Source organism: Pecten maximus, chromosome 11 (genome assembly GCF_902652985.1).
Source record: "Pecten maximus chromosome 11, xPecMax1.1, whole genome shotgun sequence".
In the NCBI taxonomy this organism is placed as follows: Eukaryota; Metazoa; Mollusca; class Bivalvia; order Pectinida; family Pectinidae; genus Pecten; species Pecten maximus.
In genome coordinates, this window is record NC_047025.1 from 15,091,586 (window position 1) to 15,111,793 (window position 20,208).

Consider the following 20,208-nt stretch of genomic DNA (forward strand, 5'->3'; position numbering starts at 1 on the left):
TGAGGACTTGACTTACGAAGTCCAGGGCTCACCAGGTTCAGAAAAATAATAAAACACACACAGCAGAAAATTAACAAGTAGGGGCGAATCAAATAAAACAGTTTTAAACTTGCAAGATTAGTTCCGATAAAATATAACTATAGAGCGACACAATAAGGATGGCTTCCCAGTGGACCAGGCTACATTAGATACTGTCAGAAGGAAAGAGTCCTTGTCAAGAAAAGCAGTAGTAATATACATCCAACGAAAATTTGTTTGTTAGGATCCAGTTCCGATATTGGATTATACCGTCGTTATTACTTATTGGATAATATATATATATATGCAATCCAATAAATTTTCCTTAATTATTGAAAGACAACAATGACGTTATTTTCTTTTTATTCATATATTCACACATAAGTTATTACAGGTTTCGTGTACGTGTTGGCTAAATATAGGATCATGAGACCGTTAGAGATCCTTGTTATGAATGAACGATTCAAAAACACGATAATGCAATATCTATACAAAACGAAAGTAGGAAAATCCCACATTGGTTTATTGTTCGGGTGTATAGCAACGACTGTCAACAGAAAGACCAATTGAGAGTTATTGTGTAGAGAAACAGGGTCTACTCTAGTCTGTGTTTGATACAGAAGGATTAAAACGTAAAACAGACTAGTTCTAATACTAGACAGTGGTCAATGACAATGGTTATGAGACTATCACTCGATACGGACAACAGGACAAACTAAACAAGGGTATTGATACTGTAGGAGACTACTGCTAGCGGCCATACAAGATATCCCATTGTAAATATTGTGACTGAAACTTGATTTATGAAAATACTGCTACGGAGTCAAGACGTGAACATGAGCAAAATATGAAATGTTCCTAATATATATATGGAATTGCACAACAAACGTCATCCACAGTGATTGACAGTTCACTATTGTGTGAAATATGACATCTCCTGAAAAAACATGGGCGATAAACAACTTTGCCGGTACAACGAACTTTCCAAGTTTCCATTCGACCACATCTACTGTGATGGAGAGTTAAATACTGTATAACTGGATCCTCAACTGTGAAATACGATCTTCCTGTGAGTACAAACCAGTAAACCCGCTTGGGAATGTATACCGTAGATATCTAAATGTAAAAGAGCTACATTTATAACAGTACTCTGGGTATAAGAATAGTAAGGATTACATGTACATCCTGGTTATTTATTAGAAAGGCGTTTTGCTGCTTTCAGTTACTTTCATGTCCCTTTAAAAAGCAATGCTTTATTTTAAATGTAGTTCAGTTTCGCTAGATATAGCAGTAATACAGGATCCCGGTTAAATTACGTTAAGCTCACATGTAGAATATATTTTTTCATCATGAAATATTATAACTTATCATCGCATTTTGAAATGATAAGATGAGAAGCTGTAATAACTGACAATATAAACCAGATTATAATCACCTTCTCCGTCAGTCCATCCGTCCGTCAGCACTTTTATTTCCGTGCAATAAATTGAGTTTCCTTGGGCCTATCGACCTCAAACTTGATACAGTGTTTAGAATTGCTTTTCTATGTCAAACGTCAAAGGTCAAAGTCACTGCTGCAAAATATAGAAAATCAGTTTCCATGCAAAAACTTCAGTTTTCTTTTTCCAGTCAACGCAATGCTCTTTTCTTTAAATGATTGCTTGCAATTGCTTTTCAAATTTGAATGTTGAAGATCAAACATACTTTAGATTGAAATCAAGCATTCACGGGTATTCGTTCCATATTCTACTGACAAAAATGGATTGGTTATAATGTGTTTCGTTGGCTTTTATGGCAGTGTGTACTTAAGTTAACAAATAACCTGTCAGTCTAACCGGCCATCCAGACTTTCAACTTAAAGGTTTTTCGTGCTGTTCTTAAGGTGGAAAAAGTGACAAAAGGACGGAAAAACTGAATTGATATACAATGGTGACAAAATATAGAAAACATACTCTTTACATTAAGCTGATGTCATATAAATTTGAAATAGTGTAAAAATTGTGGAAATAATCATATAGATTTTGTACGAATGTCCTCTAATTAAGCGATGGCGACCAACCAATGCATAAAAAAGGCTCATTTTTGTGTACATCAAAATTAACATTCGTCTGGTAAAGTAATAAAAATTAACTTTCACTTGTTCACTTTGAACAGGCGAATACAACTACCTCCTCGCCTTAGACCCTCATGGCGAGTGACCTTTAGTAATTGTAGTCATTCTGTCCTTCAATCTAGCGTAGTACGTTTGTATTTGGAAATTATCTCCGAACTTCTATGTTTTAGAACAGGGGTTTAAAATGTCCAAATGTCAAGGTCAACGTCGTTGTTACTAAAAAATATAACAGGGAGTATACTGTCAAAATAATTATTTCAGGTCCATGTCAGTAATCTAACTGTGACATAGTTTCTAAGAAAAGTTTTTGACAAAATTCTTTTTCCCGTTGTATTTTTTTTTGTCAAAATACTTCATCTAAGGGCCTTGTCAAGTAATCTAGCTGTAACATAGTTTCCAAGAACAGCTTTTGACAAATTCCATTTTAACTGGGTTTTTTGTTGTTGTTGTTGTTGTTGTTGTTGGTTTTTTATAAAATGTTCCCACCTCAGGTAAGTTTCTTTTTTTGGTAACAATGGTATTATTGGTTCAGGAAATAATGATAGGTATGTACAGGGAGTAGGGGGTATATACTTAGCAATCAATGAGTCTAACGTCATATAGAAATATAGCATATATACATAATGTTTCATAATTATATATCTTCTTGTGATGATCATTTATTTTGCGATGTGCAACGTATTCCATACTAATGAGATGTACATGCTATTCCGTACTGGTGTGATGTACCTGATATTCTGTACATGTGTCACAGCCAAATGAATAATAAGATGACATTCACTCCTGCTGATAGTTCTTTTTATTTCCTCGACATGGACGAGACAACAAGAATAAGAAAAACCTCTGAAATATACAGTAAACTGGCCTAAGTATACAATGACAATTATAACAAGTATTTACTGTTCCTGCCATGAATAAGAAGTAACGACTATTATAATTCTATTCTACACATAGTATAGATAATAACTGCCTACACCAACTGGTTATAGTTGTGTCTAAATGTCGTCTATATGTTGTTATATATATGTAAAATATATAGTTTAGGTGACCATGAAATGTCTTAGTTCCGGATAATGTCAACCAGTTGTTTATATTTTGGTTCGAATATTAGATTGCTTTGTTGTTTTCCGGAATATAAAGCGTTGCCGCCACGAAGCGAGAATGATGGTGTTGTGTTGTCATTTCTCTGGGTAATTCCCCCAACGTATCCCTCGATTGTAACATGGTGGAGAATCCAAACTCAAGGAAACCTCAACTGCCAAGCAAGTGCCTCATCGTTTTATTTTGATTTTATCGTCGAATTGGAATGTGAACTTATTATTTGCGTAAGCACGTGTGTGGCAGGCAGCCGCTGTGACCGTTTGATGTGTGTTATGCCTATGATGTGACTGTATTGCCGTTTCATCTGTCTTTGTGATTGACACGATTTATACCATTGAGATGCTACCAAATCAGATAGTACGAATATTACAAACCTATGACTTGAGGTTCGATTCCTTACCGTTTAAATACGAGCTCAGGACGACCAGCATCATTTATCACTTAGTATTGAGTGGGATTAGACAGTTCATGGTGATTCCTGTTGTATTACCAAGGTTAAACCGAAATCAAAGTCGCCGTCACAGATCAGGCACGGTAAGCGACGAACCAAGGCATGGAAAAGGCGGAAAGGGATTAAGAGTCATGATCAGGTGGTTATTCCAAAGAGTACAGACGACTCTGGTGTTTCTGTTGAACAGCCAGTTTTACATAGTGTTAGTGTGATGACACAGTGTGACCCTAACCCTGTTAAGCCTATCAGCATTGAGCCTAAGCCTGAGGTTATTGCTACATCATGTGTGAAGTCGCCTTCGAGTCATCCAAAGACAGCGCTATTGAATATTGGTAAACCCGTTTGTGAAGGAAAGTTAATTGCTCAACCAACAGGTCAACCTTTCAATAATGTGCACCAGATCAACCCTCCAAAAACTATCACAGCTGGATTCGTTCGTGAGGAGAAAGCCAATTCTCTACCGACAAGTCCGTGTGATGATGACTTTGGGTGGGACACAAACCCATTTGCTCAACAAATGTCGAGAAAGAGGAACTTGACATCTTCGCAAGTCAATCATGTGACCACTGTTTCGAAACCGTCCAATTTTGACAGTATTGTGAAAAAGTCTGATGATGGGACATGCTCGATCAACTCCAAAGACCTACTAGCATTTCTGATAAATAAGTGATTTTATAATTTGACAATATCTCGTTACTGAAGTGATTTAAGTCGGTGTTGTAGACTGTTTATAGATGATACGTTATGCATTGTCGAGTAATATTGATAATATTATCCAATGGGAACCCTATAAACAGTGTATATATACGTATTATACAGTTTAGTTTCAGCATACATGTATATATTACAGATTATTGTGTTTTGTGGTGCTGCAAGTGTGTCTTAATTAATCTAGTGAGATTATGATGTTTCAGTTTTATATATTATGTTATGATGATGAGTGAGTAACATTTCTATTTGGCATATGGACTTTGTGGAATGACTGAAATTTCAAATGTTGATCTATCATAATCAGATCATTGATTTATAAATAATAACTACATGTATGTACTTTGGGTTTCTAATTCATTTCATGGTTCTTCAAAAAATTTCCCTAGGGTAAAATTTTTGTTTTGGGGGGGGGGGGGGGGGGGGGGCATGTTATATATATGTAAAATATATATTTTAGGTGACCATGAAATGTCTTAGTTCCGGATAATGTCAGCCAGTTGTTTATATTTTGGTTCGAATATTAGTTTGCTTTGTTGTTTTCTGGAATATAAAGAGTTGCCGCCACGAAGCGAGAATGATGGTGTTGTGTTGTCATTTCTCTGGGTAATTCCCCCAACGTATCCCTCGATTGTAACAATGTTCCCGAGCAAAGGACCCCAGAGGATACGTCCTCGATGCTCAATACCAGCGACTGCGCTGTACCACGAAAGTATTAGGGTTTTGTTAACATACACACACACGTTTGAACGACATTCTCACATGCCCCACCTGGACACATAACACTGCCAAATATAGACACACACAGACATTACCGACAGGTGGTAACATACCTTATATGGGATTACACATCAACGTACGAACAGTAACGAATACTAAACAGACACGACACTGACAGTAAACTTTGGAGCACGTGCACATGTACTTAGACATACGGATACAAGATAACTAATTAAATAATAGGTTACCTAATACATGTATTATACACACACACACACACACACACACACACACACACACACACATATATTGCATCCCTGTGACACATATATGATTAAAATTATACTCTATAAGTGTATTATGTACATTATATTCCGTATGTGTATGATGAACATGAAATTCTGTACATGTATTATGTATATGATATTCTGTACATGTATGATGTACATGATATTCCGTATGTGTGACGTCCATGACATACCATCAGATTGATATGTACACAATATTTCATAGAACTTATCAAAATGTGTTGGAATGAATTATATTGACATAGGTTCGACATAACGAATATTAAATAATGTACTTTAGTGTTTGTTTTAAAGATAATGATAAACATTTAAAAATAGAGATCAAGATTATATAGCTATCACCAAAAATAATTATTTACTCTTCGTATTGATATTGTTATTTCTATTTTGTAATAGGGCTTTTGACATATCACTGAGATGTCCGACCAAGGAGAGCTGTACGAGGATTCCTGGATTCTATATCATGTCCTGGACATGATGGTGGGGAGCCGAGAAATGGTGGCCGTCAGGAGGAAGCTGACACTTGTACGTGAGCAAATCACAAACTCTGATAAAACAAAACTAGAAATTATTTTCACAGGAAGCTCAGCGGAAGGGATTCATATGAAGGACTCGGACGAAGATCAAATGCTAATTGACAACTCTGTGGTAGTTATATGTCCTAACCAGCAAACCAGTATCACACCAGATATTGAACATAAAACGGTATTTATTATGGGAGATACCAACAGCCGACCTGGCTATGTAACTTTGCAGCTGATTGGACGAAGATGCACTCCAGACTTGTTGAATTCGATTGTACCTGTTGGAAATGTAAGCTTTGTATCAAGTGAAATGTATGCACGGCAGTTATCAGATCAATTAAGTGATGTATTTAGGATTACCGTTGACCCTCATGGACCAGCTACTGCTACGCCGAGCAAACTAACTCATTTACAATCAGATATGGATTTTGTGCGTGCGCTCAAATGTACTAGTTGGCCAAGCGAGGCCAACGAATGGTTGAGTAGACATCGATTGTATAACTGGCCGAATACATGTTTGAGGGATCAGATAGTACAAGGTGGTTGCCATCTTGTCCCTGTAGGAGATAAAACGTCAGCCGACACATTCCTACAATGGAGAATTTCGTTCGCGACTGCGGAGCGCAAACTCATTCATTCTCTCAGTCATGTCCAGTTCCAAGTGTATTGTCTACTTAAGTACCTTTTAAAACAGATATCTGGGAAGTTGAAACAAATATATGGGGATACAGATATTCTCTCATCATATATTATCAAAACAACTATACTCCATGCAGTAGAAAACACACCTTTATCTTTATGGGAAGAAAAGAATACATTTCTTTGTTTCATGCTGTGTTTAGATATTTTGGCCACGTGGGTGAAATCAGGCTATTGTCCTAATTACTTTATAAAAAGGAATAATATGTTCCTTGGTAAAGTTCATGGAGAACATCAACAAAACCTGCTTCGTTTACTTGTTGAACTCCGTGATATGACATGGGGTTGTCTATCAATAGGAACATTCTTCCAACCATCTATAGGAGAGACTATCCAGAGAGTGAAGAATGGAGCCTGGGAACTAGCACTGCCTACACCAGTAAGATCAGAAAGAGGAATTGATTTTACAATGTTTGAAAAGTCCTGCATTTTGTTTCGTGCAACTGATGTACTACCCGCTTTGAAACTTCTGAGCAAATCAAAGTCGGACATGGATGAATGCGTAGCTTACTTGAATACAGTAAGTGCACTCTCTTTAAAGGGGAGGGAGGCATATGAGAAACAAGCTCCTCTGGAAGGAAACAAACAGAGGTATAAATATCTTAGGAAATGCAAGAAGTTTATATCACCACTTGCTGTAACTTGTACAAGTCCAGGCCTACTGACATTGGCAACCTATCACTACCAGACTGGGAATTACATGAAAACACTGGAAATGTGTGGACACCTTATTTCCTCGTGGAAATTTTTCATTGGGAATAATAGTGAGAAAGAAGGAGATAGATACGAACATCTCTACTGTGGGCGTGGGTATAGTCTTCTACACAAATTTCAGCAAGCATGGGCATCATACATGTTTTTACAACGAAAATCTCCAAATTTCTGTCCAGTCCATTTACAACAAGAGTTAACGAAAGTCCCTTATGCTAGCCTGCTAATCCCACCACTCCCTTACGCCGTGTTCCTGACCTTCCTGTGTTACCATGAGCTTAACGATACAAGAAGGCGTGACGCAGCACTGAAAGACCTTCGGGCCGTGAAGTATGATAAGGACCAGGGAGGAAGTAAACATTGGATTGTCCACAATCTCTTAGGGATCTGTTACGAAATGGTCGGTGACATACACAGGGCTCTAAGGGAATACAATGATTCTCTGGGTGATGACAAATATTTGCATTTTAATAATCCCGCCATGGAGAGGATAGAACGACTCTAATAATAACAATAACGGCAAAGAATTTATTTTCGATGCTATGTAAAGGATCAACATCAATAGAAATGATTCCGTACTTGTTATATACAGGGTATTCTGTACGTGTGAAATGTACATATTCTATAAGAATGATATGTACACAATATTCCGTAAGAGCACAGGCGTCTGCTTCTGGTTGGTATTGTAAGAAGAGAGGGCTTATATTTCTTCTATGAATACTAACCAGACGTCTGTGGTAAGAGCGAGTTATCAAAAATATATATTGTATATATACTATATAGCCTCGTATTACTATATCAAATGGAGAAGCTCCATTTTATATAGTAATACGAGGTTATATAGTATATATATACAATATATAATTTCTTATCCCAATTACTTGTGATCAAAAAGTATTTGAATGAATTACGTTGACAAAGTTTCGACAACACGAATATTATAAGGAAATTGATAAATGGGATCTGTAGTGTATAGCCATCACCATTCCTTGATTCTAGGTCATGTCCTGGATATGATGATACGGGGCCGGAAGATGGTAGCCATCAGGAGGAAGCCAATACTTGTACATGTACATGAACAATTAAGAACACATATTTTTGTTTCATGATGCGTTTAAATATTTTGGCCACGTGGGTGAATGCGAAGCATTGCCCTAATTACTTTATTAAATTGAACAATATGTTCCTTTGTGAAAGTTCATGGCGAAATCTACAAGAACTCCTTTGTTTACTTGTGGAGCTCCAGGATATGGCACGGGATTGTGTATCGATTGGAACAAGCTTCAAACAGTACTCTATAGAAAATGTCAGTATTGTTAGAAATCCACTGTATCTTTTCACTCAGAAAAAGAATATGATTTGAGAATATTCCCGGAGTCTATTTAATTTTAATTTTAGCGCCGATGTACTTCCAAAAGTGTATAATACCACTAATCTCGGAATGTACAAGTAGATGACTACTGACGCTGTCATCCCATCACTACCAGCCTGGGAATTATACATCAGAATTATGCGTATACATGCTCTCATCATGGACATTTCCGCTGGTGGTGCTCCTAGTGTAACGGTTCGAGACAGTTATGAACAGCTTTCCTGTGGGTCGGGTATACTCTTCTAAACAAATATCACAGGCATGTATAGCAAGTATTGACCGTTCTGTCTATACCCGTTACAGCCGGAGCTAACAAACCCAACGGGAGGATTCATGTACTTGATCTCCCTCTGCTCTCCTATGATGTGTTCCTCACGTTCCTGTCTCACCATGAACTTGTTGACACCAGACGACTTAATACAGCACTAATCCACCATCGGGACGTGAAATGTGACGAAATGCGGGGAGGGGGCACAGACTTGATTCCTTATGACTCAAGAACTGGAACTGCATACATGGGTCATGGTTTTACCTAGGTGAGACAGTGTGTTATGTACTAAACGTAGGTCACTCTGACCTACATTTTGATCTTTGGCCTACATTAAAGAACAACAGGCCCATGGACTTTTACGGTCACCTGTTTTTAGTTAATATATTTCAGTTAATTAGACCTTTTTGGGTCTGCCCAGCAGCCCCTGATGATATGTCAGGGCCAGGATGTGGTCATAATGTTAACCAAGTTAGAAAGAATTCCAATAGCAATCAAAGAAATGATAGTCGAAAACTGGATTTTCCCTCTATAATGTTGTGTATATGGTTGTATATTTTATTGTGTATTCGCCGGTTTGGCTGGCGAGTCAGCCTCGGCTCGTCGGCCAGACATCAGACATCATCACGCCCTGTGATTTTCTGGCGGGAAGTTGAAAAGTGATATTGGACTTCTCCGAAGAAGAATTATATTCTGATGAAGTTTTCTGTGTTTTGATATTGATACAACTAACATTTTGTTGTGAATATCTTCTTTGATTCGTTGTTTCAGAAACATGTTATATATGTTTCTGGTTATTTTATGACTTTTGTCAATTGTGCGTTGGTTGATGAGACGTAGGCCTATATCTCTGATTAAACGATGACGTCATCATCAGTTGAAAAAAGCCGGCACTTCTTACAGTTGTTTTCATTTCCAAAGGAAAGGAGCTCCTTCGTCGCCATGTTATATCTTCGTACTTCGTATATATTATTATCCAGTATCCTGTCCCTGACGTCGACACTCGTGTGCACATGTGTAACCATCACACACATCAGCCAGTCGAACCACGTGGACGATGAACTAAACTTTACCAACGCAGGCGGGGGATAACGGAATGATCATTGTTTCATTTGTTTGACAGTTTAATTAAAAAATGTTCCAGTCTAACAACATGTTTTGAGATCCAGTTAATCAACTCCAGAACTTTGAATTTAGATATGAACTTATAACAGTACTAACAGTGACTTTTCTGCAAAATTTACCATTTTATAACAGCGGACAGTCATCACGTGAACTTGAAGAAACTGAACAATATCATATATATACACGAGTGCAATGTATAACAAAAATATGAACCTTTTATCTAGCTCTTGATTTATCAATGTTGATTATTATTGCTCTTTTGCCATGTCTTGATTATATTGCACAACATCATTGTTTTCCAAATGCTAGTGAATGTTTTTTCGCAGATATATTATATCAGAAATATGCTATTAATTAAGAGCGAAATCTCTGCTGATATTGCTGTAGATAACATGTTATATTTGGTTTACATTTTCAAGGATGAGCAAAACAAAACCAGATTCATACAGTTGGAGTGTATACACCCACTGATACAGTTGATGAATTGCTAGGTGTAGTATCATAATATTGTACACTGTGTAATGTTTTTGAACATTTGAGATTTTATGCTAGTAATACTTTGTGATATTGATATGCTGAGGTATTTTTCAGCACGTATATAAAGCTACGATAATGCTGGTAAGGATAGATTAAAGGCTGGCAGGTTGTATTGTGTATTGCATATTATTTTTATTATGGCCAATTTCTCTATAACTTTAAATCACATGGTCTTATGACGCAACATGATACTGTAATATAAAAAGTAGGTTGAGTATTGCCAGAACGAACTATAAATACGCTTTATGTCATTTGAATATGTATGCAAGTATTCTTGTTTTAAATATTGATGTTGATCTCTTTCATCTTTGCTATTTTGTCTGGATGGAGTATATGTGGTCCATTTTGAGCTCAATGGAAAATGTAAGTGTGAATGCTTGATATCAGGAATAGCATAATATGAGAAAGATTTTTTGTACTTGGTAGTATTATACAGTAAATTACATATTATAAAAGACAGTTTTCAGAAGAAAACACATATAAAGTACATCTATAGTAGTGTATACTTTTAAAATATTTGATTCAGTATCATAGTAAGCTGCTTACTTTCATCTTTTTATTGTAATTTCTTACACCCATGGTAAAATTGTGTTATCCCAATTTTATTTTGTGTATATGGTTATATGGATGTGCTGAGATTACATAATATCTTGTAACAGTAAAGGTGTATGATCTAGGGGAGATAATTTGGAACTCGAACTGTAAGAATTCTTTCCCTTTCCTCTTTGTAAGATAACATGATTCTTCAGTATAGATAAACGACTTGGAACGCAAAGACGTGTTTTTGTGTGTCTGTGATATTTGTCATCATGTAAGCAAGTTCCCAACCACAAACTCACATCAACAACAGAACAATAAACCACGAAAAACTTTACCCCATTTACGGGCCAAACGCGAGCTCTCAGGGTCACAAAATTCACAATTTTAGAAAAGCACCTTAAGACCTTTACGTTTATGACAAGTATTTGATTCTAACTTATTAAGTCTTCAGAAGAAGTTTTTCGAATTTTCAATTAATACGACTCTTTTTGGTTCCGCCCATCAACCCCTGGGGTAAGCCAGGGCCAACAAATGCATACTATCAAACTTTCATCCCGTGCTGATAATGTTCAATAAGTTAAAATGAATTCCAGTATAAATGAAACTAAGGATACAAAAATGGGATTTCACTGTAAGCTTACAAACTACAGTTAAGTATAGGGGCAAACGTGATACCTAGGGTCATGAAATTCATACACAAATAGATCTTCTTTCAATGACGAGGGGCCGCGGTGGCAGAGTGGTAAAGGTGTCCCGACACTTTATCACTAGCCCTCCACCTCTGGGCTGCGAGTTCGAAACCTACGTGGGGCAGTTGCCAGGTACTGACCGTAGGCCGGTGGTTTTTCTCAGGGTACTCCGGCTTTCCTCCACATCCAAAACCTGGCACATCCTTAAATGACCCTAGATGTTAATAGGACGTTAAACAAAAACAAACCAAACCTATGACAAGGATGTTTGAAATGTCAGTCAATTTGACCCTGCAGTCCCCCGGGAGATGGGGACCATATGATTCTTAATATTGTTTCACCTTTGGACAGGGAACATTTATGCAAAATTTCATTGAAGAGGGTTCAGGGGTTTCTGAGAAGTCGAAAATGTAATTGTTTACGGACAGACAAAAAAGGAGGTTAGAATATGTCACTTAAGATTTTGTCTCAGGTGACCAAAAAGTTAATCCTGCCTCTACATGTATCTCGTATACTGCTACTATCCAACGAACGTCATACTTGGGTCATGTGTTCATCTAGGTGAAGTGGTATATCATGGATTTAAAGTAATCTGTGCATTATGACATATACTTTCACGTCCATTGGGGCACTGTGATTCAATTAATGATCATATTCTTTAGTCGTTTTAGTCTGGATAGTCAGGATCCCCAACATTGAAAATAAAGACCTCCGTCGCATAACGTCCAAACAGAATTGGTCTGTCATATGATATCAGTTTCACCTCCGTCATTATAACCTCCGAACAGAATTGGTCTATCATAGGATATTAGTTTGACCTCCGTCACATAAAGTCAAAACAGAATTGGTCTGTCATAGGATATTAGTTTGACCTCCGTCACATAAAGTCAAAACAGAATGTGGTCTGTCATAGGATATATTAGTTTTACCTCCGTCATATAGTCTAACCTGCAAACAGAATTGGTCTGTTATATGATATTAGTTTGACCTCCGTCATCAAGTCAAAAACAGAATTTCATCTTTCATACGATATCAGTTTGACCTCGTCACATAAAGTCAAAACAGAATTGGTCCGTCATAGGATATTAGTTTGATCTCCGTCGCATAAAGTCAAAAGAGAATTGATCTGTTATATATTTGTTTAAGGAGATTTTCTTTCCAATTTACGGTAAAACAATTGCAATCAGACAATATTAGTTTTGTTCATAATTTATTTATAAATCATGGTGTACAGGTTCTTTCACATAACAATTAAATTACACACTATTTACAAAACGTCTATGTGTGTTCTGAATCTCATTCCTGTACGTAACCTGGAGGGTATTGTAAGACCACCTGTGAGCTACAGTTGGGGACAGGACAACACTTTCCAGCTGGAGCAGGATCCAGGGTACAAAGTCCGGCAGGCAGGTTCCATTTATAGCATCTGATAAAGGACAGAGTAGGAAATATTTTGTAAAAATAAACTGATATGACAAAAAGTACATATGGTGTTTCTTGTTTAATTCATAAAACAAATTTTAAAGATGCTAGATTTCCGACGAGTGATTATGATCAATTAGAAACAAGAATAGACCGTTAAATGTATATACATAATGTATTTCAATACCAAATGTTACATACAGAACATTCCGCCTTAACCGCCTCCCAAATATTTGAGCTTCAAATTTAATTTAAAGTGAATAAGATATATAGCTTTAAGAAATCTTATATTTTAGCTACTCATTCTCTATGTTTTGTCTCACATGGGCTTCAAACGTAAATTGCTATTACCAAGAATGAAAGATAACATGATTATAAGTAATCGAGAGTGCTTGGTGTTGGATACATTTCTATATCATGGGTGTCAATTTATCCATTTTTATGAGCAGTTGTTGGGGATGTAGCAACTTTAGAAATAACAAACTATTCTCAACTTAATTTCTGGATATGCTAGGTAAATACAGGTATCTTCAAAATTTTCACATGTACTATGACTTGCAGGTGTATATATTAATTGGTCCAAAGATATATTCTCACCTGTCTGTACACCTGTATGTTCCTGTTGTAGCATCTTGACAGGTACACTTGTAGTCACAGCCGTCATTCCATTGTTCACCCTGTCCGTGCATTTGTCCCTTGTAGTAACAGAAACCTGCCAAACATTATATTCACATGTTAAGTAAAACTCAAGTACACATAAAACTACAAAGATACAATTAAAATATAAAAAAAATCATGTAATACCCTTAAAACTCAAAAATAAAATGTGGCTTATTTTATTTAACAGTACGCGAATACAGGCTTATTGATAGAAGAGCTTATCTTTGAGGCTGGCTTGTTTTTGAGTTGTTTGTGTAGATATAATAGTTCACTACAGCATTCCTCTATCATAATTTTAATCAATTCTTCTAAAGAAATATGTGTTTACAAAGGAAAATATTGAACCAGATGCAGACTTTCCCACTTGCATAATAGTATGTTCAGGATAATGAAGTTATACTATGGCTGCTTTTACATAATCACTCGAAACGGTTGAAACTTTTAAACAATGGAAAGGTGAATGAAGGGCTTTTTTACAGAGATTAATTAAGCAAAGCCATCCTTTCTACCAGAAAACAAGAGGCCCATGGGGCCTGCATCGCTCACCTGGTTGGATTAGGCGCAAATGTCAAAATAATGTTCATATTCAATTTGTTTTATTTGTTAATCTCTAACAATGCTATATATGGTTATAGTGTGGGAATCCAAACTGCTTTAAAGATTAATGAAGTCCTGACTCTCTAAGGTCTGAAAGACCTCAAGAATTGCTTTTAGAACATGCATTCCTCACTTTATGACTAGTAGTGATTCAAAGGAATTACCTCTATTTCACCTATTGGGCCCCGCCCCTTTGGCCCCTCGGGGGTCAGAGTCACCATTTATGCAAAATCTGTTCTTCTTCCCCCAAGGATGTTTCTAATTAAATTGGGTTCAAATCCATTCATAACTTTATGATAAGTAGCGATTTAAAATAATTACCCCTATTTCCCCTATTGGGCCCCGCCCCTTTCGGGTCAGAGTCACCATTTATGCAATATCTCTTCCCCTTCCCCCAAGGATGTTTCTGACCAAATTGGGTTCAAATCCATTCATAACTTAATAACTAGTAGCGATTTAAAGGAATTACCTCTATTTCCCCTATTGGGCCCCGCCCTTTTGGCCCCTTTGGGGTCAGAGTCACCATTTATGCAAAATCTGTTCTTCTTCCCCCAAGGATGTTTCTGACCAAATTGGGTTCAAATCCATTCATAACTTTATGACTAGTAGCGATTCAAAGGAATTACCTCTATTTCACCTATTGGGCCCCGCCCTTTTGGCCCCTCGGGGGTCAGAGTCACCATTTATGCACAATCTGTTCCCCTTCCACCAAGGATGTTTCTGACCAAATTGGGTTCAAATCCATTCATAATTTTATGACAAGTAGCGATTTAAAGGAATTACCTCTATTTCCCCTATTGGGCCCCGCCCCTTTGGCCCCTCTGGGGTCAGAGCTACCATTTATGCAAAATCTGTTCCCCTTCCCCAAAGGATGCTTCTGACCAACTTGGGTTCAAATCCATTCAAATCTTTATGACTAGTAGCGATTTAAAGGAATTACCTCTATTTCCCCTATTGGGCCCCGCCCCTTTGGCCCCTTTGCAGTCAGAGTCACCATTTATGCAAAATCTGTTCTTCTTCCCCGAAGGATGTTTCTGACCAAATTGGGTTCAAATCCATTCATAACTTTATGACTAGTAGTGATTCAAAGGAATTACCTCTATTTCCCCTATTGGGCCCCGCATCTTTGGCCCCTCGGGGGTCAGAGTCACCATTTATGCAAAATCTGTTTCCCTTCCCCCAAGGATGTTTCTGACCAAATTGGGTTCAAATCCATTCATAACTTTAGGACAAGTAGCGATTTAAAGGAATTACCTCTATTTCCCCTATTGGGCCCCGTCCCTTTGGCCCCTCGGGGGTCAGAGTCACCATTTATGCAAAATCTGTTCCCCTTCTCCCAAGGATGTTTCTGACCAAATTGGGTTCAAATCCCTTCATAACTTAACAACTAGTAGCGATTTAAAGGAATTACCTCTATTTCCCCTAATGGGCCCCGCCCTTTTGGCCCCTCTGGGGTCAGAGTCACCATTTATGCAAAATCTGTTCCCCTTCTGCCAAGGATGTTTCTGACCAAATTGGGTTCAAATCCATTCATAACTTAATAACTAGTAGCGATTTAAAGGAATTACCTCTATTTCCCCTATTGGGCCCCGCCCCTTTGGCCCCTTTGGGGTCAGAGTCACCATTTATGCAAAATCTGTTCTTCTTCCCCCAAGGATGTTTCTGACCAAATTGGGTTCAAATCCATTCATAACTTTATGACTAGTAGCGATTCAAAGGAATTACCTCTATTTCACCTATTGGGCCCCGCCCTTTTGGCCCCTCGGGGGTCAGAGTCACCATTTATGCACAATCTGTTCCCCTTCCACCAAGGATATTTCTGACCAAATTGGGTTCAAATCCCTTCATAATTTTATGACAAGTAGCGATTTAAAGGAATTACCTCTATTTCCCCTATTGGGCCCCGCCCCTTTGGCCCCTCTGGGGTCAGAGCTACCATTTATGCAAAATCTGTTCCCCTTCCCCAAAGGATGCTTCTGACCAACTTGGGTTCAAATCCATTCAAATCTTTATGACTAGTAGCGATTTAAAGGAATTACCTCTATTTCCCCTATTGGGCCCCGCCCCTTTGGCCCCTTTGCGGTCAGAGTCACCATTTATGCAAAATCTGTTCTTCTTCCCCCAAGGATGTTTCTGACCAAATTGGGTTCAAATCCATTCATAACTTTATGACTAGTAGTGATTCAAAGGAATTACCTCTATTTCCCCTATTGGGCCCCGCCCCTTTGGCCCCTCGGGGGTCAGAGTCACCATTTACGCAAAATCTGTTCTTCTTCCCCAAAGGATGTTTCTAATTAAATTGGGTTCAAATCCATTCATAACTTTATGACAAGTAGCGATTTAAAGGAATTACCTCTATTTCCCCTATTGGGCCCCGCCCCTTTGGCCCCTCGGGGGTCAGAGTCACCATTTATGCAAAATCTGTTCCCCTTCTCCCAAGGATGTTTCTGACCAAATTGGGTTCAAATCCCTTCATAACTTAACAACTAGTAGCGATTTAAAGGAATTACCTCTATTTCCCCTAATGGGCCCCGCCCTTTTGGCCCCTCTGGGGTCAGAGTCACCATTTATGCAAAATCTGTTCCCCTTCTGCCAAGGATGTTTCTGACCAAATTGGGTTCAAATCCATTCATAACTTTATGACTAGTAGCGATTCAAAGGAATTACCTCTATTTCACCTATTGGGCCCCGCCCTTTTGGCCCCTCGGGGGTCAGAGTCACCATTTATGCACAATCTGTTCCCCTTCCACCAAGGATATTTCTGACCAAATTGGGTTCAAATCCATTCATAATTTTATGACAAGTAGCGATTTAAAGGAATTACCTCTATTTCCCCTATTGGGCCCCGCCCCTTTGGCCCCTCTGGGGTCAGAGCTACCATTTATGCAAAATCTGTTCCCCTTCCCCAAAGGATGCTTCTGACCAACTTGGGTTCAAATCCATTCAAATCTTTATGACTAGTAGCGATTTAAAGGAATTACCTCTATTTCCCCTATTGGGCCCCGCCCCTTTGGCCCCTTTGCGGTCAGAGTCACCATTTATGCAAAATCTGTTCTTCTTCCCCCAAGGATGTTTCTGACCAAATTGGGTTCAAATCCATTCATAACTTTATGACTAGTAGTGATTCAAAGGAATTACCTCTATTTCCCCTATTGGGCCCCGCCCCTTTGGCCCCTCGGGGGTCAGAGTCACCATTTATGCAAAATCTGTTCCCCTTCCCCCAAGGATGTTTCTGACCAAATTGGGTTCAAATCCATTCATAACTTTATGACAAGTAGCGATTTAAAGGAATTACCTCTATTTCCCCTATTGGGCCCCGCCCCTTTGGCCCCTCGGGGGTCAGAGTCACCATTTATGCAAAATCTGTTCCCCTTCTCCCAAGGATGTTTCTGACCAAATTGGGTTCAAATCCCTTCATAACTTAACAACTAGTAGCGATTTAAAGGAATTACCTCTATTTCCCCTAATGGGCCCCGCCCTTTTGGCCCCTCTGGGGTCAGAGTCACCATTTATGCAAAATCTGTTCCCCTTCTGCCAAGGATGTTTCTGACCAAATTGGGTTCAAATCCATTCATAACTTTATGCCTAGTAGCGCTTTAAAGGAATTACCTCTATTTCCCCTATTGGGCCCCGTCCCTTTGGCCCCTCCGGGGTCAGAGCTACCATTTATGCAAAATCTGTTCCCCTTCCCCCAAGGATGTTTCTGACCAAATTGGGTTCAAATCCATTCATAACTTTATGACTAGTAGCGATTTAAAGGAATTACCTCTATTTCCCCTATTGGGCCCCGCCCCTTTGGCCCTTCGGGGGTCAGAGTCACCATTTATGCAAAATCTGTTCCCCTTCTGCCAAGGATGTTTCTGGCCGAATTTGGTCAAAATCCAATAAGAACTTTTTGACTAGTAGCGATTTGAAGCAAATGTTGACGGACGACGGACGGACGGACGACGGACGGACGGACGGACGACGGACGGACGACGGACGCTGCGCCATGACATAAGCTCACCGGACCTTCGGTCCAGGTGAGCTAAAAATGGTGAGAATCATTTAATGTGTATATGGTACACCCGCTTCTCTTTCTGCTGACACCCAAGACAAAGTTAGACAATTTGATAGAGTACGTACCTGAACCCTGACCAGAGCCTGGAAGAGTGTAGTTACCACAGTCGGGTAGGGCACAACATTCTCCTGGCTTCTTCACCAAAGTACAGCCTTGTGGTAAGTTAGTGAAAGTTGCACACCTACATATACAAGGTATAGACGTTATAACTCCGATATAAATAAACTTTGATATCCTGCAAGATCTTAAGGTACCAACATTCTGACTGTACTTCCGATATGAAACTCTACCATGGTAAATTCTATTTTTAAATCTATACTTTGGTCAAATTAAATTTCTTTTCAATATTTTGATAATGAATCACTCTGCTATCTATGTGGCCTGATTGTTCTTAGCGTTCAGTATTTCAGGAGTGGACGACTGGTCTGCACTTTTTTAGTATGATAAGACCAGGTGGGGTTGTCCTGCTTGAGTGTCTTCGGCAGTATGCTTCAGGGAGGTAGCACTATGAACTTGGCATCGGTTTAGCGTTATCACAAGGAGGCAAACATGAACATACTGTAGCCTACCAAATGGACAAACATTCACAAAACTCATGAATCTCACATACAGGGGAGGCCGTCCTTAGATGATATAAGTTATTAACAGGACGTGAAACAATACTAAACCAAATCAAACCCATTACTACTCTTAATTGTTGGGCCTGATGGGATTCCTACAGAATAAAGACAGTACTGTAAAACATACATGTTTTAGAGAGTTTCGTGCTTGAAACATTCTGCTATATCATATTTATATATATATATTACTAAAACGAGTTTTTGTACATAGCTTTCTTTGCCAAGCAATGCAGCAGCTACAATTCACCATTGATGATCTGTTTTAATTCAGTGGTATATAACATTTGAGTACGATAATTCAGTGGTATACTAAAATTTGAGTACGCTAATTAAGTGGGACATTATAATTTGAGTACCCTAATTCGGTGGTAGATTGAAACTTGAGTACGCTAATTTAGTGGTACATTAACATTTGAGTATGCTTATTCAGTGGTACACTAAAATTTGAGTACGCTAATTCTGTGGTACACTAAAATTGATCATGCTAAAATAAATATGTTAACAGTAAGTAAAATAGCAAGCAACTTAATATTTCTATACTATACAGTAAACAGATTATTCATGATACACCATAACCACCATACGGATATTTAATACAATGACTGGAGTACTTACAAATTGACACAGTTGTATCGTCCAGTAGTCTCGTCGACACAAGTACAGTTGTATTCACATCCATCCGTCCAGTGATCTCCTTGACTGTAGATTTTCCCTTTGTAGATACAGGCCCTGCCTGTGTATAAAGTAAGTCCAAAATGTTCTTTACATATTTGATCAATTGAATGAATATGGAAACTAGTAGATCAAAATTAGCCCAGCAGATCAAATTGACAAACATTTTATGGCACAATTTAAATTCCAGTCAACATAATAGCCTTTATTATTATTTTCTGTTATTCTAGTAATTACCAAAAGCGACAAGTTAATTTTCTGATTGTAACCTGTGTATCTATTGTTCTACAGTT

The 20,208-nt window shown here is 38.2% G+C and overlaps 2 protein-coding genes across 2 annotated transcripts in view; one reads left to right on the plus strand and one right to left on the minus strand.

Annotated features, from left to right (window-relative positions):
• Positions 1 to 623: 623 nt before the first annotated feature.
• On the plus strand, positions 624 to 7,858 carry LOC117338468. The gene is made up of 2 exons (XM_033899821.1): positions 624 to 1,087; positions 5,816 to 7,858. The coding sequence occupies exon 2, from the start codon at positions 5,837 to 5,839 to the stop codon at positions 7,856 to 7,858; it is 2,022 nt and encodes a 673-aa protein (XP_033755712.1). The 5' UTR covers positions 624 to 1,087; positions 5,816 to 5,836.
• A 5,223-nt stretch (positions 7,859 to 13,081) lies between these two features.
• Positions 13,082 to 20,208, minus strand: part of LOC117338469 (kielin/chordin-like protein) — a 12,049-nt gene continuing 4,922 nt past the window's right edge. The window contains exons 2-5 of the mRNA XM_033899822.1: positions 19,859 to 19,976; positions 18,689 to 18,804; positions 13,904 to 14,018; positions 13,082 to 13,310 (exon numbers count right to left, since the gene is read on the minus strand). Coding sequence (XP_033755713.1) covers positions 13,181 to 13,310; positions 13,904 to 14,018; positions 18,689 to 18,804; positions 19,859 to 19,976 — 479 coding nt within the window. The 3' untranslated portion in view covers positions 13,082 to 13,180. The remainder of the gene's footprint in view (positions 13,311 to 13,903; positions 14,019 to 18,688; positions 18,805 to 19,858; positions 19,977 to 20,208) is intronic.